This window comes from Drosophila elegans, unplaced genomic scaffold (genome assembly GCF_018152505.1).
Source record: "Drosophila elegans isolate 14027-0461.03 unplaced genomic scaffold, ASM1815250v1 contig_476, whole genome shotgun sequence".
NCBI lineage: Eukaryota > Metazoa > Arthropoda > Insecta > Diptera > Drosophilidae > Drosophila > Drosophila elegans.
This window is the reverse complement of record NW_024545863.1, coordinates 12,512,784-12,535,583: the sequence shown is the minus strand read 5'-3', so window position 1 is coordinate 12,535,583 and position 22,800 is coordinate 12,512,784. Positions and strand designations below refer to the sequence as shown.

The 22,800-nt window shown below is 45.7% G+C and overlaps 6 protein-coding genes across 9 annotated transcripts; 2 read left to right on the top strand and 4 right to left on the bottom strand.

Annotated features, from left to right (window-relative positions):
- Positions 1–2,861: 2,861 nt before the first annotated feature.
- On the bottom strand, positions 2,862–7,565 carry LOC108148362 (zinc finger protein 800). The gene is made up of 5 exons (XM_017275381.2): positions 7,216–7,565; positions 6,959–7,105; positions 6,410–6,875; positions 6,193–6,340; positions 2,862–5,504 (listed from the first exon to the last, which is right to left on the bottom strand). The coding sequence occupies exons 1-5, from the start codon at positions 7,369–7,371 to the stop codon at positions 3,497–3,499; spliced, it is 2,925 nt and encodes a 974-aa protein (XP_017130870.1). The 5' UTR covers positions 7,372–7,565; the 3' UTR covers positions 2,862–3,496.
- Positions 7,566–7,984: 419 nt separating this feature from the next.
- On the top strand, positions 7,985–9,005 carry LOC108148390. Its single transcript, XM_017275417.2, has 3 exons — positions 7,985–8,188; positions 8,238–8,665; positions 8,735–9,005. The coding sequence occupies exons 1-3, from the start codon at positions 8,088–8,090 to the stop codon at positions 8,911–8,913; spliced, it is 708 nt and encodes a 235-aa protein (XP_017130906.1). The 5' UTR covers positions 7,985–8,087; the 3' UTR covers positions 8,914–9,005.
- Positions 8,927–10,430, bottom strand: LOC108148389 (histone PARylation factor 1-like). Its single transcript, XM_017275416.2, has one exon. The coding sequence runs from the start codon at positions 10,347–10,349 to the stop codon at positions 8,988–8,990; it is 1,362 nt and encodes a 453-aa protein (XP_017130905.1). The 5' UTR covers positions 10,350–10,430; the 3' UTR covers positions 8,927–8,987.
- Positions 10,431–10,892: 462 nt separating this feature from the next.
- On the bottom strand, positions 10,893–12,954 carry LOC108148397 (26S proteasome non-ATPase regulatory subunit 12). The gene is made up of 4 exons (XM_017275429.2): positions 12,761–12,954; positions 11,647–12,701; positions 11,431–11,587; positions 10,893–11,369 (listed from the first exon to the last, which is right to left on the bottom strand). Exons 2-4 carry the CDS (start codon positions 12,693–12,695, stop codon positions 11,067–11,069), a joined length of 1,509 nt encoding a protein of 502 aa, XP_017130918.1. The 5' UTR covers positions 12,696–12,701; positions 12,761–12,954; the 3' UTR covers positions 10,893–11,066.
- A 372-nt stretch (positions 12,955–13,326) lies between these two features.
- LOC108148340 (histone acetyltransferase type B catalytic subunit) lies at positions 13,327–15,427 on the top strand. The gene is made up of 3 exons (XM_017275350.2): positions 13,327–13,615; positions 13,672–14,173; positions 14,645–15,427. Exons 1-3 carry the CDS (start codon positions 13,549–13,551, stop codon positions 15,291–15,293), a joined length of 1,218 nt encoding a protein of 405 aa, XP_017130839.1. The 5' UTR covers positions 13,327–13,548; the 3' UTR covers positions 15,294–15,427.
- On the bottom strand, positions 15,423–22,384 carry LOC108148339 (katanin p60 ATPase-containing subunit A1). 4 transcript variants are annotated; one of them, XM_017275348.2, is made up of 5 exons: positions 22,118–22,384; positions 17,974–18,242; positions 17,285–17,922; positions 16,101–16,575; positions 15,423–15,971 (listed from the first exon to the last, which is right to left on the bottom strand). In XM_017275348.2, the coding sequence occupies exons 1-5, from the start codon at positions 22,237–22,239 to the stop codon at positions 15,646–15,648; spliced, it is 1,830 nt and encodes a 609-aa protein (XP_017130837.1). In that variant the 5' UTR covers positions 22,240–22,384; the 3' UTR covers positions 15,423–15,645. The 4 variants fall into 4 exon arrangements, with proteins under 4 accessions (XP_017130837.1, XP_017130838.1, XP_017130835.1 ...); XM_017275349.2 differs by having other exon boundaries at positions 17,285–17,910; positions 22,118–22,383; XM_017275346.2 differs by lacking the exon at positions 22,118–22,384 and adding an exon at positions 20,489–21,180.
- Positions 22,385–22,800: the final 416 nt, after the last annotated feature.

The window sequence follows — 22,800 nt, the reverse complement described above, 5'->3', positions numbered from 1 at the left end:
CCGAATATTTGTATTTCTTAGCTATACCGCGAAAACATTACCTATACATTCAATAGACCATTGCCTGGGTTTAACTTATATTTTAGGTAATAGTTCCCTGATAATACGTTATTTTCACAATTTGTTGATTATTTTGTATATTAGGTGTTCTTTTTAGGCAAATAATGGGAAAAATGTGTTGGTACCAAAAAAACGAACTATAATAAATAAGAAGCTAAGCAAGCTAAATAGTTGTCATCATCTTTCGTTTGATTTTGCTACTACTACTAAGCTTTGATCCTTTTTTAAGTGTTTCGAAAGCTATAGTGAAATATTAAGAGCATTTTCTTTTTTTTTGGCGACTTCGTGATATATGTAATGTAAATAAACTTCATACCAATAAAAGGCATGAAACAATTTTTGTAGAATCGCAACATTCCATTAAAATACTTGCTGTACCATATCGCAAGAGAAGTTTCATTTATAACCACTGCAAGCTATGGTTGTTCAGCAATCTTCTACGGGCTACTGGGCTGTATTGTCAGTTAATTTTTTAATTAAATTGTCAATTACACTACTTATGTGTTTGTCGAACAGCAGACCCATTCGGCTGAGAGTCATTCCCGCAAAATTCGTTCTGCGCTGCGCAATAAACGGCAACTGTTGTTTGCCAGCGAGTTACCCGCATTTATTGACCAAAAGACATAAGCTCCTTAAAAGCAATCGCAGTTGCTCCATTTCTGGTACTTTGCTGTCCTGGTTTCCTTTGCACTTGCAGTGGATCCCCGGCATCGGGTTGTGGTGTGTGGAAAGAGGGCTTTACTACCCCGCACTCGCATCCATGGAAAAGGGATTTCGTTTCACCTGCCAGCACTTGCTCTGCGAGCAGCAGTATACACAAATACGATATGGTATAGAGTATGTCTTTGTTGCCCGTCAATGCCATCTGGCTGTTCCCAGCGCTTTGTTGGATGCTTTGCATGAGCCGCCTCCTCGTGGAGCCTCCTCGTGAACCTGAACCTGAAGTCACTTAATCAGTTTATGCAGCACAAATTTGCCAGGACAAAGTGGGCTGGGTTTCGGTATTGGTGCTTTGCAATGCCTTTACTTTTGCCTCGTCGCTTGCAGCTCTATTCGAACGTAATGCCTTTGTAAGCGGCATTAAATTTATGCTGCCTCGTGTCTACTTAGCTCCCACCAGCTTGATTAATGGAATTTAAAAATTATTTTTTTTTTGCCCAATTGATTTTATGAACGGGTTTTAAGTCTTGGCTCGTTGTCTTACCGAGTGAAAACAAAATAAGACTGAAGTAAGGTCTTTCTTTACAGGTCCAGAAATAAGTTGCAATTGCCCTTTTTACCTTGGTTACAAGTTTAGTGTTAGACCAACCACTCAAATATGAAAATGAGCAAAAACAACATTTGAATAACTTTTATTTGTTTTGCTTTTTTATTTTATTTCTTTATTTTGTTTCCTAACGCTAAAAGTAAAATCCTAGAGTTTTGCCTTTCATTCTATATTTGAAGTTAAAGCAAAAAAAGAGTTCCTTAAATAATTTATAATTTATGAAATACTATGGGTAACTTTTTGATAAATGGGTTAATAAGGCGTAGTTAACATAGCCAGTGTCATATTCCTTCTGAAATCTTTTTTCACTCTAAATCAGACAAATCAATTTAAATTATTATGGATTCCATATAATTAATTTTAACAAAGTGTTGATATTCTAATAGCTTAATTTAAAAATTGCGATCCCTGTGGGGTTGGCAGCTACCACCCCTTGGTAAACAAATTCCGAGTTCATATCTGTGCGGCCCCTGTCGAGAATTTCAAGGCCTGGGCGTTTTCACTTTCGGTTTCCAATTACACACAGTCGCGCTTCGCCAGCTCGCTCTCTCTCTCTCTCTCGCTCACGCTCAATGTATCTCTCTCTCTATTTTCCGACACGGACACAGATACGCACACCCTTGGCTTTAAAGTGTGGCCCGGTTTCGGTTTCGGTTTCGCACCATTCCCATTCCCATTCCCAGTCCAAGCCAGAGTCCTAGCCCAATACCCGGGTCCACGCCCATACTCCTGACCGTGACACAATTTCTGCTGTCGTCCATCCGCAGTAACAGCCCCAAGAGCAACAGCAGCTTGCTGGTGACCTGCTCTAAATCACGGATACTCCATCCAGCTGGGAGCCCAAAACACTCCCGGGCCCCAAAAAACAGGGCGAACAGGTGCTCGGCATCGGAAATCGAACACTTGTTGACCCGACTGGTATCAATTCACATGGTGGCCATTTTTGTGGATGATTATCGTAGGATTTATTATCTTTTGGTGATTTGATTTAAGGCTCTACCTTGTACATTACAATGCTATACATATGAATACATTGAACTACTCGCGTAGATCAGGACTTCTGTGAATGTCAGCGAGTGTTTACTTCTTGCTGTGTCTGTTGCGTTTTGACAAAATACTTGCCGAGTCAACGTTGCGTATGTATAAAAGATATATAAACATGTATCTGGGTTGTGCATGTACAACAGACTGCCTTGTACAACTTGCGCCTGACTTTCGCTTAGTTTGCAATTAACATTTCGAGTAATAAATTTATGCAGCATCATGCTGAAGTCGTCGTGTTCTCGTTTCCTCAGCTGTGATGTTCCCGAATATAATAATGCTAATTAGGTGGATGGTGGGGCGATGGATTCATATGATAGATGGCAAGATGAAGCGTCAACAAACTTAATATCCAAAGCCTTTCCATCTTCTTAATATATGTATATTATGGGAGTGCCGATTTTCTCGACAAAGAGTAAATATTTGGTATGCGTAAGAAGCGACTTCCGGTGTTTTGCAGATGCAAAGAGTCAAACAAATTTTTCGCTGTATATAAATTACTAACGGAAAGATTTAATGAGGATTGAGTTTGATTAAAAGAATTTTAAGGCTACTACTTAAAGTTATACAAATTATATTTTTCAAACATTTTAAAATGTTCTTAAATCGGTCGACACCAGTACTTATTTGTATAGGTACACAAAGAAGATTAGCTGGACTTAAACAAAAATTTAAAATATATGGTTCAAGTCCCGACAAGGCAATCTGGTGCACATACGTATTGTATCTCAACCGTATACACTTGTGTGACTTACTTTATGTGGGTTATAAAATTAGGTACATATACAGTATTAACTATAACATTTTAAAAAATCTGTACTTTTTTTTCAATTCACACAAACAACAAACATTTGCTAATAGCCGAAAATTATTCTACGATTTTCAATTCGTTTTGGTTGCTTTTTACCACGTAATACTCAAAGCGTATTTATCATCTAGGGATTCTTGGTTTGATTCTTCTTGGTTTCTTATTTAGTTGGTTTTACAATAAGGACACTAGTGAATTACATTCAAAAGGGATCATGGAACAGCGACCAGCCGACAACTTTGGGCAAACATCCAGTTGGAAAGACAAAGAGTAGTGACGGTGGTGCTGGCCTCCATTTCCATTTCCATTTCCGGTTCCGTTTAGTTCTGCAGTGCGGCTCGGAGCAGACTGTCCAGGGTGAGCTGAATGGTCCCATTGGCGGCTGCCTGCAGAACGGATGGCGGCTTGGGCAGGGCCGGAAACATTGTCGGTGCTCCCGCTTGACTGCTCTTGCCGCCCAGGCATTCCATGCCAGTGGTTGCCAGTGTTTCGGGCACGGTCGCGGGGGCGTGGGCGTGGCATATGCTGGGCGGCGAGGGTGGCGTAGGCAGGGGGCTTTTCGGTTTCTCCTTTGGCTGACTTTCTTGGTTTTGCTCCTGCTCCTGCTCTGGCTCCTGCTCTGGCTCCCGCTCCTGCTTGAGCTGCTGCTCCTGCTCCTGTTTGAGCTGCTGCTGCTGGGCAATCGCAGTGTTGACCTTGTTCCACAGGTTGCTGATAACAGCGGCATCCTTGCCAGCTGCTGCCGTGCGCTTCGCAATCTTTTCTATGAAACTCTCGGTTTCCGGAGCAGGATTCAAGGAGGTCTCCACCACATTCTGCTGCTGCTGCTGGCCGCCCTCGCTGCGTGTGTGCGAGATTAGGCGCGGTCGTATCTGCGGTCGCTCTGAGGGCAGTTCCGGTAAAGTGGCGGACACCGCCAGACCCTGACTCACCAGTTCCAACATGATACGTTGTGTGATGCCCGAAATCAGAGGCTTCTTGGCCTCCGTTATGTAGGCCTCCCATTGTTTCGGCTTGGATTCGTCGTGGCTTCCCGTCGGCTGGCGACGCAGCTTGGCCCGCATGGACTCCACGGCCAGTGTAGCTGGTGGTGGCTGTCCCGATCCATCTGGCTTAAAACTGACCATATCGTAGACAAAGTCCTTGTTGACCGCCTTAACTCGCTTGCGGATGGGGCGCTTCTCCTGGGAATGCTCGCCGGATTCGGGTGAGATTTGAGTGCGTGACTTGCGACGCTTCTTGCTGGGCGTGGGAGTGGACTCCACCGGCTCCTGGCCGGGTTCCTCCTTTATCACGGCTGTCGGTGATATGGGTCTCGCTTCTCCCACAGATTCTGTTATGGTTTTGACACGCTTCAAGCGCCTTTCGTACGTCTTAATCGGAGGCTTGGTCTCCTTTTCCGCCGCTGCCACCTCCTCCTCCTTGTCCAGCAAAATGATATCCCCGTCCACATCGTCGCGAGAGTATTCGCACTCATGGGTGGACACATACTGCTCCGTCAGCTGGTCTCGGTCTCCTTCTATCTTGTGGGTAAAGCCCAAGTGATTAACGATATCGTAGCGCCTGAAGGCGCGATACTCGCACAGATTACAGCCGAAGCGGCGGGCGCGGTAGTGGAACATGGATATGTGACGACGCAGGTTTCCAAGGGCATTGAATTGCTTGTGGCAGATCTTGCAGCGGCAACGCAGCTGCTTCTCCGCTGGGACGATGCGCTTCTTCTTGACCTTGCCCTTGGCATCTTCCGGATCCATAGTGGATTCAGGACCCGCTTCCGGTCCAAGCTCGTGCTCTTCGTCGGTGTTAGAGGCCTCATCGCTGGCAGAGTCGCTTTCATTGGCCAAATTAAGCTGGTCCAACGAAACTGTGTGCAGTCCGGGGGCAAATGAATCGTTTGGCTCCGGTAGATCAGCAAACATATCGTTGAGTGAAATTTCTTCCTTTTTAATGGGTTCATCTTTCGGCAGATCTATAGAGGCAGTTGGATCCTCGTCAGCCGCATCCAGACTGGACTCATTGCTCTTGACCTTAGGTTTTTTGACCGACGGAGCCGGCTTGGCCAGCGCCTCTTGTTTCGCCCGACAGTTGAGCAGGTGTGTTGACAGAGCCGCGCGACGCTCAAAGGATTTTTCGCAATAGATACACAAAGACATGATCTTACGTTGCTCACCGCTGGCATCCAGGGGCTCCGGGACATAGCCCACCACGTCGTCGGAGAGCTGCAGGCGCTTCAGCTCACGGCAGGGTCCCTTGGGCTGAATATCTCCTTGCTGCACGCGGCGCTTCAGGATAGTGTTCCGCATCATGCGAATGCGACGTGTTGGCTTTCTGAAAATTATATTTGGAAAAACAAAAGCATTTAATTTCAGTTAAAAAGTGCTTTGGAATATATGAACAATGAGAAAGAAATTTGGCTTTAGTCGAACTTCTTAAACCAACACAGAAATTAACAGAAAATAAGAAAAAACTGATGCTTGCGAGAGTATGCGTATTATTTTACTAGATATCGAAGTCAGCGTGTTAAAATCCAGCTACCTGGGACTTATAGTTCCCATTTTGAATAGTTAAGGTAAATATAGTCATTGGACCAGAATAACAACTAACAAAAAAATATTTATGTTTTCATATATATTAAATCGGTGCACTCGCTTTTTTGTTAAGATAGATTTACAAACAAGGTGTGTTCGATTTAAATTAAACATAAAGTATGGTAACTCCTGACAAGGCAATAAATCTGCTGCACAATTGTATCTCACTTGTAGACAGAAAATATTTAAATGTATTTGAATAAAAACCCTAAAAAAATGAAATGCAAAATTTAATGTATAAAAAGCCTACGAAAGAATTCCTAAAGCACGAAAGAGCTAACTAAAATCGAATGAAATAATAATTGTTTGACATGTTAAAAAAAGAGTGGCCCTCAATTAAATATTCAGCAATAAAAAAAATAAATAAATTAAGCTTTAATGTCCCTTGTTTTAAAAAGATTGACTGTATTTTCACTAGATATACATACTTGTGGTCCTTGGACAAATGACGAATAACTGCAGCGGCCTGTAAAAAGGTCAACGAACAGGCTGGACACTGAAACACAAACGCCGATGACGAGTGATGCTTCTGAATGTGCAGCTCCAGGGTTTTGTGCGTCTGAAAAGTCAGGTTGCCTGTAAACGAGATTGGGAAATAAGCCAGTCACTAATTGATTTCAAGGCCTATTTGGATGGGTGACGTACAGATTTCGCAGAAGATGCTCGTCTCCGTTTCGTCGCTGATGGACTGCTCGCCGTTTTCGCCGGAATCGCTGCCCCCTTGGCGTTCCAACTTGACGGTGGTCAGGGCTTTGCCATCGGGCCCTACAATGGTCTCAGAAGGATTGAGCATGCGGTGCACCTCGTCCAGCTCTGTCCTTATGCTGTCCTCCTGGTCCACCTTGATGGTCTGGTAGACGGCCTGACTGGAGGTGGGCATGGACTCAAGCTGGAGGACAGGGGGGGAGCTCCGTCTGGCCTGCGATGGAGCCTTTTCCCGACGCAGGCGCTCGATGACGCCACTCAGGTCGCGCATTCCGCCGCCTCCTCGCATGGGACGCACTTCGCGAGGAACTGGCGAGCAGCCCGTGCTCCTGCTGCGCAGCATGTGCTCAATGTCCTGCGGCGACGGACCGGCACCTGTTTGTATGATCATCGTGGAGTTCTGATCCTGCAAAGCAAATTAGTAAGGATTAACGAATCTCCCTGGGCCATAAAGTCCTTGTCATGGGGTTGTCTTTACTGCCCACTCACTGTGTATCCACTGCCGTTGGCGGAACGAGCGCTGACGCAGCAAAAGACGCGCTTGTGGCTGATGAAATTGGCCAGACTGCGAAACATGTTCCGGCACACCTTGCACTCGTAGATCAGGCTGCACTCCAGGCTGAGCAGTTGACGCACCTGCGAAAAGAGCGACGGTTATCGGGGGAACCACAAAGCTGGGAAAGCAAAGGAGCCTCCGCCATTGCAGGCCAAAGCTGAGTCACGTAGCCCACTCGGAAGAGACTCACCTCGGTGGTGCCATCCTCGTAGGCACGGCGCGCTTCCTCGAATCCCGCGTGGGCGGTGCGCAGTGGGCGCTGCAGCAGGCTGATGTCGTCACCGTTGTGGTCCATCTGCTCCTCCTTAAAAGTGTCCGAGTTACAGCGCGAGCTGCGCTTCCTCATGGCGCTGGTTCGCGCAACTCCTGCTGCTCCGGCTGGTCGAATTCGGTCGCAGTCCTAGCGCACTGACGATCGGATATTTTTCAGCCACGTGCGGCTCCTAATCAGTTTCTAATTCGCGATCAAAGTGGTTTTCCAATTCGAATATGGGCCTGCATCTTGCATTTTTTGTTTTCAGTGTGACCGTGACTGGAGCCCAGTTAAAATCTTACGAAACATACAAATATCAAAAGGCGAACGCTGTAAGTATTAAACAGAATACGTCATAATTTGTTTAATCGTTGCTACCGATTTGTTTAATTTAAATTAAAAAATTTGCAACTTATGCAGTTGTTTTTTAAAGTGTTCGGTTATTTTGTAAATAATCATTCTAAATAACAATTCTTGATTTTAAATAAATGGAAGTTCTGCACTCATTTTTAAAATTTATTTAAAAAATATGCCATTGGCTAAGTTTATGCTACAAAATTTGGCAAATTGGACCGCTCTGGCCTGCCAAGCTTATTTAAATAATTATGTTTTAAGATAAAAAAGATAATTGCCGAAAAAGGTTGTTAAACTAAAAAATATATCATAATCCGGTATTTGTTTGAAGGGACAAGGTACATAATTTGGCGTTCAGCACATGGTCACACTGATGACTTGAAAAAAAAACATAGTGACCGGAATTAAGCTCATCACATTAGTTTTTCCCATAAATTAACTTACAAAATCACACAATGAGCTGTCCAGGATTTGGGGAACTGAACATACCCTCGTCACGCGCCTTTTGGGACGACTGCGAGGAGGATGAGCTGGAGAACCTGAAGCCGGTCGAGAAGTGCGTGATTTCGCCTTGTTTACCTAGTGTTAATCCTAAGGATTTTCAGGCTGCAGCTTAAATTCGATGACGAATCGGCTGCCCCAGGAGTTCCCCTGGAGAGTGATCTTTTGCTGGTTATTGAGGGCGTCCATGTCACCCACTTCGGCACCTCTGTGCTGGGCAAGGATTCAAAGCGGGTTTGCGGCATTCCTGCCAAGACCTCGTCCCTTCACTGGAATCCTTCGACCAAGCAGCTGCTAGCCGTCCTGGAGGAGGACCTGACCAGCAGCGGCGAGGTCACTGAGCTTCTGCTGCCCTACGCCAAACTGGCCAAGAAAGTAATCACGCTGACGCTGAAGCCAAAGGTCGAGTTCAAGAGCGAAAATATCCAGTTTTACCGGGATCACATAGCCATTGTGCGAGGTGTAGGTGTCAACCAGAAGGATGTCACCGAACTAGAGGCTCCCAATTTCATTGCCGGAGTGGCAGCGGGCGGTGAGTGGTTCTAATGCCCGTAAACGAATAATTTGAATATATATTTTACCCTCATCCGTCTGTTTTTAGTTGCCAGTTGGAGGGATCAGGAGGAGTTGCCCGTGAGCTCATTCGTTATCTATACCGACAAGTTGCCCCTGGACTCCACGGCCGCCCAGCCAGTGATCAAATTGCTTCAGAGCGTAGGCGTGTCGTGCAGCTCCGGCTACATCCCACCGCGTAAGGAGAACTCCTATCTGTACATGTGAAACTACTTTCGGCTGTGTTCTTCCTAGTTTTAATGCTTGTAAAAATGTTGCGGTTGCGGAATAAAAAAAACGAACTACTTTAGTACTTCAAACATGCTGAGGTTCACCTCTCGCCGACGCTGCTCCATGTGCGCCTTGGCGATGGCGATGAACTGCGGCCGGGAAAGCATCGAATAGGCGGGAACAAGCAGCGAGGAGGTCAGCATGTGCAGTTCCTTGTGCCCACTGCTGAACATATCGATGCCCAGTTCCAGTGCGCTGCCGAAGTCCGATTCATCCACGGCTATAATGGCGGCGTTGGCCACCGGCTGCAGCTTCTCTAGCACCGCCTGCTTGGCGGCTCCATTATCGATTTCCTTGCGCTCCAGCATGGTCAGCATCTTCTTGAGTTCGACATCGCTGACTGGTAGCGGGCGGTAGCCCAGCTGCGTCTTCTTGTCGAAGGGCACCACAATCCCGGCACGATGAAACGTCTTGGCCACCACCCGCTTGTTTCGCTCCCGCTGCAATCGGTCCAGCTGAGCCAGTTCCAGGTTATGGTCGCTCAAGTACTTCGGCACCGCCTTTTTGATTCCGTTCAACTGCCCGGCCGAGAAGGGAGTGGCCACAAAGTCATGCTCCAGGTAGTAGAGGAACGCATCGAAGGCGTTTCCAGCCACGAACTGAATTTCACAGCCTTTGGAAGAGTCGGTGCGGGCTATTAAGAGATTCTCCTTTTCCTGCGGCACATCTCGCCAGTAGCCGTAATGAATCCCTGTGCCTCGGCGCACGAAGATCGTCTGGAACTCGGGTGGATCGTAGTAGAAGCGCCAGTGGCGCAAATAATCCCCCGGTTCGCCCAATTTGGCGCCGTGGAATCTGCCGGCCAGGAACTCGAATGGACCAACCAACTGCAGCTGGAACACTTTGTCCAGGTGCACTAAGCCCGCATCCTTGGGATGTGCGGGATCGGTCTTCAGACTTTCCACAAATTTCCAAAATTCATAGAAGTCCGGCGGCATTTCGACAAGGAATTTGTGCCTGATGAACTCATTGGACTCGCAGAGATTGTCGTACTCCTTTTGTACGGATAGACGAATGCGCTTCTCAAGAATCTCCATGTAGTTCTTCCCGGATATGTTGTTCATGGCTTCCTTGTGAAGCTCCGCAGTTTCGGATTCATAGCTGCCCTTGGCCTCCTCCTCGTTCTCCATGCCTGCACTGGAGTTGCTTGCGTTGGGCTTGTCCATTTCCTCCGAATTGCTCGGCTGATGCTGATCCGTCTCCTTCTCTTTTTCCTTCGACTGCGAGGATGCACTTCTTTTTGGCGCCACTTTTCTACCTTCAGCACCGTCTTCTTCTGTCTCGGCTGGCTTCTCTGGATGATTGTATTTGGACAAATGGGCAGGATTACGCTGATAGCATTTCTCCCAGTACTTGCAATCTTCTTTTGGCATTCTCGATTTCAAAATGGAAACACTTTCGCGATATGTACGGTATGGTACAAATAACCAGAGTAACACGTTCTCAGGGGCGCCGTCGAAAGGTCCAAGGGGGTTTGACAAAAAAATAAATGTTTTACTAAGGCAGTACTGACAATACTACATTTAACCAAAATTTCAGTAAATGGTTTTTTTTCAATACGTTAAATTAACTGTATATATTTTTAGGTCCATGTTTAATTAACTTTAAATCAATTTTTAGCCTGACATGACCGCGATATATTAATTAATTTATTTTTGGAAGGCTGGGAAATTTAGAATTTGACCATACTTCTTTTTATAAAGCTAAATATAAAGTCAATTGAATTTAAATTCTAAGACATAACTTCTTGTATTTGTGCTTATTTCATTCGAACCATCGACCCCTTCTCTATGCGCCATTCTACACCCATGGGTAATCTCGCTAATAAGAAGCACGCCGACCCGCCCCCAAAAAGCGCTTGAGTGTTGCGAAACGCCGTCAGAAAGTGCCGGTGACTGGCATAAAACTGCACCCAATTGCAATGGATATTTAGAGGGTTTTCTTTTAATTATTGTAGTTCATTCAATGAATACAAACTTTGCGAAGAGAATCGAAATGTTGATGGTTGGGTGGTTAGTACAGTTACAGTTGCATATGGGAAGGCATTTCAAAGGAAAAGCACTATTCTAAGCAGATGTATGGAAACAGGACTATTCCTCGACAGCGCACATGACCGAGTAGACGCACTCCTCTTTGTTAATCAGGTGACAGGTCTTGTTAACCAGCGACATCAGTTGGTTCACATCGGTGGCCCAATTGTTTAAAATGTCGGAGGCGGTCTTCTTTTGGGTAAAGTAAATGATGCCAGCGGGACGGTCGATCTTCACGCGGATGGTGTCGCTGTTGGCCAGCTTGGACAGGTACTCCTCGCAGCGGCTAGTGGGCAGGTTCAGCAGCTCGCTCATGCGCGCCAAATGCAGGCGGGAGTAGTACATGGCAATGATGCGAATGTTCTGTGGGTGCAAAATATTTATAAATATATTTGAGAAGGGGAATCCTCAATGGTTGACCTACATGCTCTATCAGGCGATCCTTAAGCTCGGTAATGCATTTCTTGCCGTGCTTTGTGCTATCCTTGAACATTTCATTCTCGGCCAGCACGAGCCCAAAGTCTGCATTAAATGTGTCGAAGTTAATCAGCTCCTTAGACATGAACAAGCGCAGAATTTCTCTGTTAAAAAAGGATACAAATTACAGACTGCAACTAAGACAATTTAATAAAACACTTACTTGTAGGCTTGCACTTCTTCCAGCTTCTTGTTCTTCGAGAGGTGGGCCATCATGTCACTTTGTTCGTTGTCAAAGGGCGCCAAAACGCAATACAGCACGGCACAGACCAGCTTTTCCGTCAGCTCCTTCTTCTGTTCCTCGGTAAGCTCAATCTCGACCTCGGGCTCTGGGGCGACCTCTGGCTTCTTGTCCTTGTCTTCGTCCTCCTTTTTCTTCTTGTCCTCGTCCTTTTTCTTCTGCTCTTCCGTGGATGCGGCGGAGTCGACGGGTGTGAGGCCAGTCTTCTTGCGCGGCGGCTCCGCAATGGCCTGATAATGGCGTGAAGTCTTTAGGAAGGACGTGTCCCTGTTAAGTTGGATCATCAGGTAGTAGAACTTCAGCTTGAGATCGTGCTGCGCTGGATCGTCGAAGAACTTGATGCTGATCTTCTTGGCAATGATCTGCGTGGACACGTAGTCCTCTTTCAGCAGACAGAGCCGCATTTGCTCCAGGATGAGCTCCACCTTCTCGCGCTTGTCCATCGAGCCGTAGGTCTCCACCTGCAGCTCCTCCATGACTGTGGCCGCTCCGGCTACATCGCCATCCGCCTCCTTGATGTCGGCCAGTATCTTGGTCAGCCGGGCGCGCTCAATCTCTACGTAGATCTTGCCCTCGGTGACGGAGCGTAGTGTGTCGATCAGTTTTAGTTTGGTCTCCTTGTCAGGCGTCTTGTCCACGTACGTGACGCACTCCTGAATCATCTTGACCACGGCCTGCTTCAGTTGAGAGCGCCGGCGCACCAGCAGCGACACATACTCATTGAGGGCGTTCCAGTTGGAGGCGTCGAAGCATATCTGACAGATGGCCACCAAGACGCGCGAGCAGGAGACCATGTCGGCGCCCAAGCGCGTCTGCTTCTCCAGCTGCAGCATCATCTCGATGGCTTCGTGGAAGGCGTCCGGGTTCTTCTTGGCCAACTCCTTTGCAAGGGGGATTTTCTCATTGCAGGCCGGCTCGTAGTCCACCTCCATCTTGGTGATGCGACCGCCATCGAACAAATAGGTGTCCATTGTGCTCTAAAATGCATTTTACTTGAAGTTCTACCGCTATGACGAAGCAGTTTTCCTCCACTCACCTCGATTTGTCTTTGTCCTGCCGCGGAATCTACTGACACTGGTTTTCTCTGGGGAAATTGATGCTCTCCTTCTTGTTTGCAACCTGGATTGATCGCCTACCGTGCTTCCTTATGTTGCTGGATGCAAAAGCGGCTTTTTTGTAATAATATTTCTCCGCACAAATTCTGCTTACAAATGCTGTGTTAAGTTGGCTGCGCGAGTTTGGTAGTGTTGAAAAGTGTTTGCCAGACGAGAGAATTTTGATTTTGAAATGGACATTTAAATAGAAAAGTCACATTTAAACAAATTTGTAGATAATGCAAATTATGGCGTAATCTTTAATAAAACAAAAAATAGCGGCCTACACTATTAAAAGATAACGATAAGTCGGTATTAGGCCGTGACAGTGCTAAAAATGTCGAAACTATCTAAAAATGAATTTAAAATTTTTGTAGACAAAAAGAAAAATAACAATAGTTAGTTTACATTTTTTAATAATTGTATGCGCACATTACCACGCCATGATTTAACAATAGTTTATTCAAAATATCTGACAACCCTATTTGTGGGGTGGCTGCTTGTATTGTCCAACACTGTTGGCATCGGTCTTTGTTTAGCCGCGAAAATTACACTAAAACACCCGCTAAAGCCGACTTATATTGTATAAAACGTGCCATTTCACTGTTTTCAACAGCACTAAGATTGTTGGATTTCACGTGACTGCCACCTTAAACAAGACCCGAAAGGATATTTTGCGCTGTCATCTGCAAAAGCAAGTTCGCTGGCGGCTCTGAAAATATAACACAAAATGGCACAAATTGAGGAGTATCAGGATTTGGTGATTGATGCACTCGAGGTTGTGGACTTTAAGCTGAGTAAGTGGCCTCGATTGCATCTGTAAAGGTTCTGCAACATATGCATATGTTTTCAGTTCGGGACAAGGGGGATATCCATAACGACGCCCTAACTTTCCACCCCGCGATGGCCCATCAGATTTTTGGCGAGTCTGAGACCATCTTTGGCTACCAGGATTTGCATGTGCGAGTGATGTACACGGCTGGACCCTTGCACATTTACCTGGGCGTGGAGTACGGCAAGCGGGTGAACGAGATCTCCGGCGGAGAGATCAAGGCCGACGACGTGGTCAGCACCATTGCCCAAAGTCTGCCGGACGGCTGCTACTTCATCAATCTCGATGAGTTTCTAAAGACACTGGACAAGGCGGACAAGTTCCAGCCGTTCGGCGAGAAGATCAGCGAATATACCCAAAAATCGGACGATGGCAGCGAGCGGCTCTTCGAGATCTACCAGTGCGACTACAAGAGTTCGTCTTTCCTCAAGTTCTTTGCCCGGCTGCAGACCTTCATCTTGTGGTTCGTGGACGCTGCCTCCTACATCGACACCGATGATCCACAGTGGTGCTACTTCTTGTGGTAAGTAATCTAGTAATCTAAAACTTAATTTCCTTATGCAACCACTACACTTGACTTGTAATTCCAATAATGTATTACGACCATATTATTTACTTTATGTATTCTGAAGACTTTACGGTAGTATGCAATTTTCTAATATGGAAATATGGGAGTTTTCTCTTGCCTACTATCTTTTTACAGAATCTTAGAAGAGACCTATTCCTATTTTCTTTTGAGTTCTTTCGTTGTACTCAAGCCTAAAATTGATTTTATCAATTTTGATTTCTCCGCCGCTTTTTAAGAGTCAAAGTTTTATGAAAACAATGGAATCCTAATAGCACAAAGCCAATTTATATCCGTTCTTGCCGGATACATAATCACGCCAAATTCTGCGCGTTAAAGATTACTTTGGCTATACAAATATTACATAAATACTTTATCCCCTTTTCGACCACCTTCCAAGTCCCTTTCTAAGCTCCAATTCTATTTCAGCTATGAAAAGTACAAAAACAACGATGGCCAGTGGCAGTACGCCACTGCTGGCTACACCACCGTTTACGAGTACTACGCCTATCCGCAAAATAAGCGTCCAAGGATAAGCCAAATGTTGATATTGCCGCCCTTCCAAAGACTGGGCCTGGCCACACAGGTCGTGGAGACCATTTACAAGTTTTATCAGTCACAAAAGAATGTGGTGGACATCACCGTGGAGGATCCATCCGAGGATTTCCAGCGGTTGCGCAACTTTGTGGACGCCCGGTCCTGCAAGGAACTGAAGTCGTTTGCCCGTGCCGAGATCGTCAAGGGCTTCAACAAGGAGATGGTGCGCGAAGCTCGTGAAGCCCTGAAGCTCAATCCCCGCCAAGTGCGGAAAGTGTACGAGCTTCTGCGTCTCTTCTACACAAATGTGAAGGATGAAAAGGAGTATCGATCCTACCGTCTGGAAGTTAAAAAACGACTTAACGCGGTCTATTACAAGCAGCTTAAGGATTTAAAGAAAATGGAGCGCTTCAAGATGGATACGGAGATGCTGCGGGCCCGCCTGCCAACGGTTAAACAGCGCATGGAGCAGCTGCAGGAGGAGTACAGTGTGGTCGAGCAGGACTACCAGAGCACCATAGCCAAACTAAGAGCCTTGTAGGGTCTGTGGATCCAAGGGGTGTTGAGTAATTTATTTCGTTTTCCGTTTTCAAATATGTTGATTACAAAATACATTATGTTGCTATAAGCCTATAGTAGGATTCTTTTGAATAAATATTAAAAATTACAATTGTATATATGTATCATGTATTTATAAGATATTAGATTACCGTGTGCACGTACATAGAGGGGCAATGCTGGGCGTGGGGCACTTGAGCAATTAAGCATATATAAAACACAAAACTTTACGGCTAACGAGTACGATTTATACAGATTGAAAAGTATTGCAATTGAGGCTTGGAAGTACGCTTGGGATACGATCATTGGGGATGCTGGGCCAGTAGCCCATACAACTAGCACGACCCGTACTCCTCCATCCACTTCTCGAAGCGGGCCACGTCGTCGGCGCTCACCGACTTCTTGGTGCGCTGCCGGGCGTCCTGGAAGTCCTGCAGCGTGATCGGCTGGTCCACCTCCTCGCGGCGGATCTGCTTGATCTGATCGGGAGTCCGTCCCGAGATGAGGCGCCGCATGGCCATCATGGAGGCGTCGCGACACACGTTGCTTATGTCCGATCCCGAATAGCCCTGCAGCTCGTCGCCGATCATCCCGGTGTTCAGGCTGGGCGACAGGCAGACGTCCTTCAGGCAGAGATTGAGTAGAGCGGAGCGGGTGTCCTCTGAAATGAAAAAAAAAATTTGGTTGTTTTAATTCGTTTGTTCATCAGTCTTTAGATGTTAAACCATTAAACCATTCAAACATCTTTATCCAAAATATACCTTCATAATTTAGTAACCATTCATCTTACCGTTTGGGAGCGGAATGTAGATCCGCTTCTCGAAACGTCTCCGAAAGGCCTCATCGATGTCCCACGGATGGTTGGTGGCCGCCAGCACCATGATCACCTTCTCCTCCTGCATGGTTGCATTTAGCCCGTCCATCTGGATGAGCAACTCGGCCTTGAACCGTCGACTGGCCTCGTGCTCCGAATCGCTGCCCCTGGAGGCGCACAGGGCGTCGATCTCGTCGATAAAGATGGTGCTGGGAGCATAGAAGCGCGCCATCTCGAAGAGAAGCCGCACCAGTTTCTCGCTCTCGCCTCGATATTTAGAGGTCAGGGTCGAGGAGGACACGTTGAAGAAGGTGGTGCCGCATTCTGTGGCCACCGCCTTAGCCAGCATCGTTTTGCCTGTGCCTGGCGGACCCACCATCAGCACTCCGCGCCACGGCCGTCGGATTCCCTTGAAGAACTCCGGCATGATGACCGGAAGCACCACCGCTTCCTGTTTGGGCAAAAAGAAAATCGAATGAGTAAACGATGCAAGGGGTGTCAATTTATTGAACAGATGGAAGTTTTTTTTCTAACTAGAAGGCATATGTATATTCTCGATCAGATGGGGAGTCCAGTTTTTATAAATAAATATGAAGGGGTAAGGCTAGACAGACTACCAAATTATAAAAGCTAAGTAGGTGGTAAATACCAAAATTCTTTTTCGTATAATGAAGTACAAGTATTAGGTATATTTTAATTAACTTTCTGAGGTTGGTGAAGATAACCCAGAAGACAATAAAAATAATAGATAACGAAATAAAGGGTTTTGGCAACCTTTTGGTATATCTGCCAAGTTTTATACTTAGTCGACACTGTGATTGTTTACTTTAATAAATTTATGTATTATTCGCACATAAATAACAAAATTTAATTATGTCTTGTCGTTGCCAAATAATTGTAATTTTCATTCCAGCATCAAATGTGTTTCAATTTGATTTTAATTAAATTTCTTACTTTTATCATTTTTTATTTTAAATATGGACCCGCTCTCTATATTTTAGTTGGCAAATATTTCCTCTACAATAATAAATGTGTATTTTCTTATTTAGCTCTATAAGCTCCTTAAATGGGTCAATCGGATTCGTTGCGAATGTGAACGATAGTAATTTGGTTTAGATAAAACATATGGCTTCCTCAGGATCAGGATGTAAAGAGCTCACCTGCAGTATGGTCTTGGCCTCGTTGAGTCCGGCCACATCGGTCCACTTGATGCAGGGATGCCGCTGCAGGATGTCCTTCTCGAGGGTGTCCACCAGGTGAACCTCGTAGCCCAGGGGCGAGAAGTGCTTGGCCTTGGTCTTTGGCGAGCACTTGGGCGTGTTGTGACTGGTGGACAGGGACTGGGCGTGCGAGTTGTCCTCCAGCGAAGTGGTGGCATCCTGGTCATCCGAGTTGGAGTTCTCGTCCAGTGAGTTCTTCTTCACCGGCTTGTGCTTCAGAGTCAGCTGGGTGTTGGTGCTGAGTTTCCTTGCCCGCAGCCGCTCCACGGACCGACTCTTCCTCAGGGCGGCGGTCATGGCTGATGCCCTGGATGGCCTTCCCAGCCTCATGGCACCCATGCTGGAGACGGGTGTGGGGGCTCCGGCGCCCGCCAGTCCCACATTCCCGGCACTGCCGTGGTGGCTCTGTCCCAGGCTGCTGCTGTTCGCATTGCTGCTGATGGAGGGCAGTGTGGGCTGCAGCTCGGGATCACGACGCCTCAAGGAGGACACCCATCGGTTGTCTTGCTGCTGCGATGGGAACGGCATCTGGGCCGTCTGACTGGCTCGCGGCTGTGGAGCCACTTCTGCGGCGGAGACTGCATTTTATTAATGATTGTATGATAAACCCCGCATCGCGGAGCACTAACCTTGGGTGGGCAGGCGCTGCTTGCTGCGCAGCGGAACACTTCCGCCAATGCCCAGTCCTCCTGGTGCATTCGAGCCCAAGTTGTTTATGGGTCGGTGGCGCTCCGCTGTCGAGGAGTGTCCGCCTTCCGAAGCCTTCTTCAAGCTGGCATTCCGAGTGGGTCGACTGGTGGCTGTAATCTTGGTGAAGGCAAATGGCGACAGCGAGTCCAGGATCAGGGAGTCCATCATTCTGGCCATATGCGACAGGCTTGTCGGAGGTGTTGACGAGCTGGAAAAAGGGATCACATTTATGACATTTTCGATTTGGTTTCAATGGCGGAGAAGCTAGAATTTATACCCTATAAAGTATATACTTGTATATTCTTGATAAGGGTCAATAGCAGAGTCGGTCTAGCCATGTCCGTTTGTCTGGTCGTCCGTTTGAAAGTCTAGAACTCGGAAATTATATAAGCTAGAGATTTTGGATAATTGATCTAGCCATGTCTGTATGTCCGTCCGTCTGTTGTCCGTTTCTTCTTCTGCTTAAAAATTTTTCAAAATTTTCTTTTTGTTGTAAGTAGCATATAAGTCAGAAGGAGCCGGATCGGACGACCATATCATATTTATATATAGATCCCATAGAAAAAAATTTAATTTAATTTAAAAAATTTTTTTTTTTCAAAATGTATTAATTTTTTAATAATTTAGAAATACGATGTTATTGTAATTAAAATCGGACGACTATATTATATAGCTCCCATAAAAACATTTGGAATTTTAAAAAAAAATAAATAAAATCCAATTTTAACTTATTTATTTTACACTTTTTTTTTAATTTCTTTTGGATATAGAAATTAACTCGAATCGAAAAACGATATATACATGACATATACATAGCTGACATAGAAACATAGGATCATTGGAACGAAAATTTGAGCTGCAAACCATCATAGCTTCAACGTTTTTAAAACTTATTGTCTAGTGTTCATAACTTTTTGGTTAGCTCCATGGCGCTTGCCATTCAACTTGGCCATGTCGCAAAGGTCATTTGCTTTATCAGCCGCGGGCAAGTGCTTTGCGTGTCCTGGTGTGTGCATATAGGTATGTATATTGGTTGGATTCCTCGTGTCTAGCCGTCTAATATTAGCTAGCCCTAGTAGCTGTCCTTCCCTGTCCCTCCGCAGACAATGCTCGGGAAGTTCCAGGAAATAAAGAGTTCGTGGGGCCTCCCAAGGGGGCCTGCTGTTCGTTCGGCAGGTGGGTTCAATAAACTCTTTGGCTCTCGGCCAGGTTATTGACGTGCCGGCGACAATTGTTAACTTTTGTATTCGCATTCGAATTGTTTTTTTTTTTTTTTTTTTGGCATTTGCATGCGTCATCCGGCGGCGTTAAAACCTTTACGGGCATTCCGGCGGCAACATTGTAAATCTCGATCTGGTAAGTGTGCCGCAATATATTTTACGCCAGGCTAATTAAGTTGGCTAAGTTGGCAGCAGCAGCACGGACATAATTCCCGGCCATATTGCCTGACTCCTGGCACATCAGCTTGGTATTTATATTGTGTGCTGTGCTCGCTCGAATTTGGGTTAATGTTTCCTATGTGCTCGCCCACGATTTCAGATTTCTGATGGAAATGATTGGCCGAGCGGCTAACTAGGCCAGTGCTTATTTGCCCTATATACATATGTAATATTCAAGAATCAATGGGCCTCAATCTAGGAAATAAGGGCATTTTAATTGATCCATTGATTGATTGGCAAAGTGTTACAAGGCCGGCACGAGCGTGGAAAATGACCAGGCATGGGAAAACCCAATGATGGCGGATCCTTGGACTATTAGTTTCGATGGTCTTTTTAAAATTCGTGTCACCAAGAGGTGTTTATGCTAATTCCTACTCAATAAAGCCATTGGCACAGCAGAGAACAACGTTTTGCCCTATGCAAATTACAGCAAATGGCAATTATGACTGGCAGAAATACATTTACGGGCCAAAACGATGGAAACTGGTTGGGGTCAAGAGGGTTTTTTGAGTTTTATGCAACTAGGAAAATCCTTTAAGGTGCCTAGATTATAAATTAAGGAGGTAGTTCAATTGATTGTAAGGCCAAGCCATTTTAAAACAATTATTTTCCCTTAATTGTTTCCTAACCTTTTTAATGAAATTTGAATAACTTTGAACCTGAAGTGCTGAATTATTGAGTGCACGAAAGACGAATTTGCATTTTACTGTGTAGGGGATTATAAAATTTTATTAGTGCTTGCAAGGTTTTCCACTACCAATGTAAAAAATCAAGTAGATTTTTGGAACTTCAACCAATTTCAAAATGTCCAAATAAAAAATTAAGTGTGATAGAACGTATTTTGGATAGGGAGATAAACCACTTTTTGAACCCAAATGACTAAGATTGATTAATATAATTAGATTGGTCTTATTTTGTTGAAAAGTACTTGAATCACGTTTAAGCATAAAAAGGTGACAAGTTTTCAGGGCACTCGAATCATTTTCCGGACCCAAGAGGAACGCCTATCCCTTACCATTGGTGTAGATCCCACAGCGAGTGGTATGGGGTGTGCCTATAGGCGGAGACGAAGGGCATGGCCACCTCGTACTCCACCTGGACGTTGGGCGGCGACTGTGGCCGCACGGAAATGGCAGTGGAGCGCTCCAGGGCGGGATTGGAGCTGGTCAGCGATCGTTGGCGCATAAAGGGATGCGGCGTCGTCTGCTGCGGCTGGTTGTTGTAGAGATTCGAGTTGTTGTTGTTGAGCAACTGGGCAACACCGCCGGCGGGAGCCACCGATGCCTGGCCCATGCCGAACCAATTCTGGGCACTGGTGTTGAACATGGCGGTGTGCCGGCGTCAGACGGATAACGACGAGACAGACACTTCACTTTGAATTTTAAAACACACGCGATTATGCTCGAGCGGAAACTTGGCTGCCTGACAGTCCACGCCCCGACCCTTCGATTGGCTTTTTGGGAGCGAATCGAAAACGCGACCCGAGGAGACGAGCCGTCCACCTGACGACTCAAGGGTTGCAGACCAACTGACCGCTCGACTGGACGACGCGTCCACAACAAAGGCGACCACTACACACATTCCGTATCGGGTAGTTTTCCAACTTGGCTTGTGTGCGTCTATGTGAATGCGAATTGAGGTTAAAGGAAGTTTTGCCTGGGCGCTGCTTGGGGGCGGTTTCAATCATGGTAATTTACAGGGAAAGGGTACCATAACTTAAAGAAAGAGAAGCAAAATATTGTGATCAGATTGACCGTTTGGAGGGAAAATCTATGGGCTGTTATATAAAGTTATTCGGGATAAATCGCAATATCAGTTCTGATCTACTAAATTAAAAATTTATATAATAACTTTTAAATATTTAGATGTATTTAATAATTATAATTTGTCATTTTGATCAAAAACTGCTAATATTGTTGTATATATACGACAATTTTATAATCTCAAAATATAATCAAATAGGTACTTAAGTATGTTTAAAAATGTTTTATGACCGCAAAATGAATTGTTGAATCTTTTTAAATTGAATATTTTAAATCATTAATTTCATTCCCATAACTCCAAGACCAACAAAAAGTAATAATATATTAAAAGGACATTCATGCTTCGATGAGACACCACTTCTTTTTCAACTCCTTGTATTACCCAATGCCGCGGACTGTGGTCAATGCACGCTAGCCGCTGACCCAAGATTCCATCGATTTCTGGGGAAAGCAAGGCGGTACACTCACTTATGTATGCATGCCCGGGTATTTACTCAAATGGCAGCGGATTCTTAATAATTTGCCGGCAATGTTATTTAATGGCGGGCTTGCATGCGGGCGGTGGAAGCCGGTCCTCGAGAGTTGGCCTGCAATCGGGGTCCCGAAAACTATAGCATACATTCGAGCGCACCGCATTAAGGGGGCCTTGAGTGGCTTGTCAACGGCATGAGCATTATCCGAAATCCCAGCGGAAAACCACTAGCGAAGGTCGCTTTGGTTGCGCACATATAGTATATCTACATATATCTGTGTCTGAAAATCAGCTGCAGCCCGAGATAAAAATCGATTTCGAGGCGACAGTCATGGAACGCTCAAGTGTTCCGGCACGCCTTGCGCCTCTAATTGCTACCCCCCCTCGACAGCCCCAGCAAAACACTCACCCCGCAGGACTCATCACGGGCAGGTATGTGGAAGTGGAGTCCACGGTGCGTATGGTTGTGTTTCCTCGCAGCACAATCTTCTCGCGCGTTGTGCGCCTGTAGGTCGTCTCCTCGCCCCGCATTTTGATCCGCGAATTGTTTTCGATGAATTTGGAATTTTTCACAATTGTTTTTTGTTAGTTTTCTTGTTTACTTCGGTCCAAAATGGTGTGTTGGAAAATTTAGCATCTGTTCCGCACACAGGCAACGTCAAAATGGTGATTGAAAGAGGAATTGAGAGCGAGAAAAGGTGGGAAGGATGCTGCGAAAAAGCTCTGGCTCTCTTCTCTTCCTCTCCAGCTTTCCTCTCTCTCTCTCTCTCTCTCTCTCTCAGCTTCCTCGCTCTCCGTCCGTAATTGTAAACAATTGCGCAATTTTCGCCTGCTGTTGCTCCTCCACTCGCCTCGATGCACAAATGGTCACTAATAAGTGGATTGTTGTGGCCAACTCGGTTTGCCAGCCGCATTGCAACGCCCAGTGGGTGGCGCTGGGTTGGGTGATGGAAAGGTCGGCTTTTAGTGGTGTTTTCCAAGGAGGAAAGCTCAGGAACTTGTGGCCTTCCTTTTGAAACAACAAATAATTGTTCATAACAATAAGTTTCCAAAAATATGATTTTTAATGCATATTTTTAAATAAAAATTCAC

Bases quoted from the DNA above. Each gene is read 5' to 3' on its own strand.
- LOC108148362 (XM_017275381.2), bottom strand. From the start codon at position 7,371: ATGAGGAAGCGCAGCTCGCGCTGTAACTCGGACACTTTTAAGGAGGAG. The intron at 6,876-6,958 runs GTGAGTGGGCAG...TTTGCTTTGCAG, and splicing joins CCAACGGCAGTGGATACACA to GATCAGAACTCCACGATGAT. The intron at 6,341-6,409 runs GTACGTCACCCA...TCTCGTTTACAG, and splicing joins GAGCATCTTCTGCGAAATCT to GCAACCTGACTTTTCAGACG.
- LOC108148390 (XM_017275417.2), top strand. From the start codon at position 8,088: ATGAGCTGTCCAGGATTTGGGGAACTGAACATACCCTCGTCACGCGCC. The intron at 8,189-8,237 runs GTGCGTGATTTC...AAGGATTTTCAG, and splicing joins AACCTGAAGCCGGTCGAGAA to GCTGCAGCTTAAATTCGATG. The intron at 8,666-8,734 runs GTGAGTGGTTCT...GTCTGTTTTTAG, and splicing joins TGCCGGAGTGGCAGCGGGCG to TTGCCAGTTGGAGGGATCAG.
- LOC108148389 (XM_017275416.2), bottom strand. From the start codon at position 10,349: ATGCCAAAAGAAGATTGCAAGTACTGGGAGAAATGCTATCAGCGTAAT.
- LOC108148397 (XM_017275429.2), bottom strand. From the start codon at position 12,695: ATGGACACCTATTTGTTCGATGGCGGTCGCATCACCAAGATGGAGGTG. The intron at 11,588-11,646 runs GTAAGTGTTTTA...CTTTTTTAACAG, and splicing joins GAAGAAGTGCAAGCCTACAA to AGAAATTCTGCGCTTGTTCA. The intron at 11,370-11,430 runs GTAGGTCAACCA...TTGCACCCACAG, and splicing joins AGGATCGCCTGATAGAGCAT to AACATTCGCATCATTGCCAT.
- LOC108148340 (XM_017275350.2), top strand. From the start codon at position 13,549: ATGGCACAAATTGAGGAGTATCAGGATTTGGTGATTGATGCACTCGAG. The intron at 13,616-13,671 runs GTAAGTGGCCTC...ATATGTTTTCAG, and splicing joins GGTTGTGGACTTTAAGCTGA to TTCGGGACAAGGGGGATATC. The intron at 14,174-14,644 runs GTAAGTAATCTA...ATTCTATTTCAG, and splicing joins CAGTGGTGCTACTTCTTGTG to CTATGAAAAGTACAAAAACA.
- LOC108148339 (XM_017275346.2), bottom strand. From the start codon at position 20,799: ATGTTCAACACCAGTGCCCAGAATTGGTTCGGCATGGGCCAGGCATCG. The intron at 16,576-17,284 runs GTGAGCTCTTTA...TTGCCCAAACAG, and splicing joins AGGCCAAGACCATACTGCAG to GAAGCGGTGGTGCTTCCGGT. The intron at 15,972-16,100 runs GTAAGATGAATG...TTTTCATTTCAG, and splicing joins CTACATTCCGCTCCCAAACG to AGGACACCCGCTCCGCTCTA.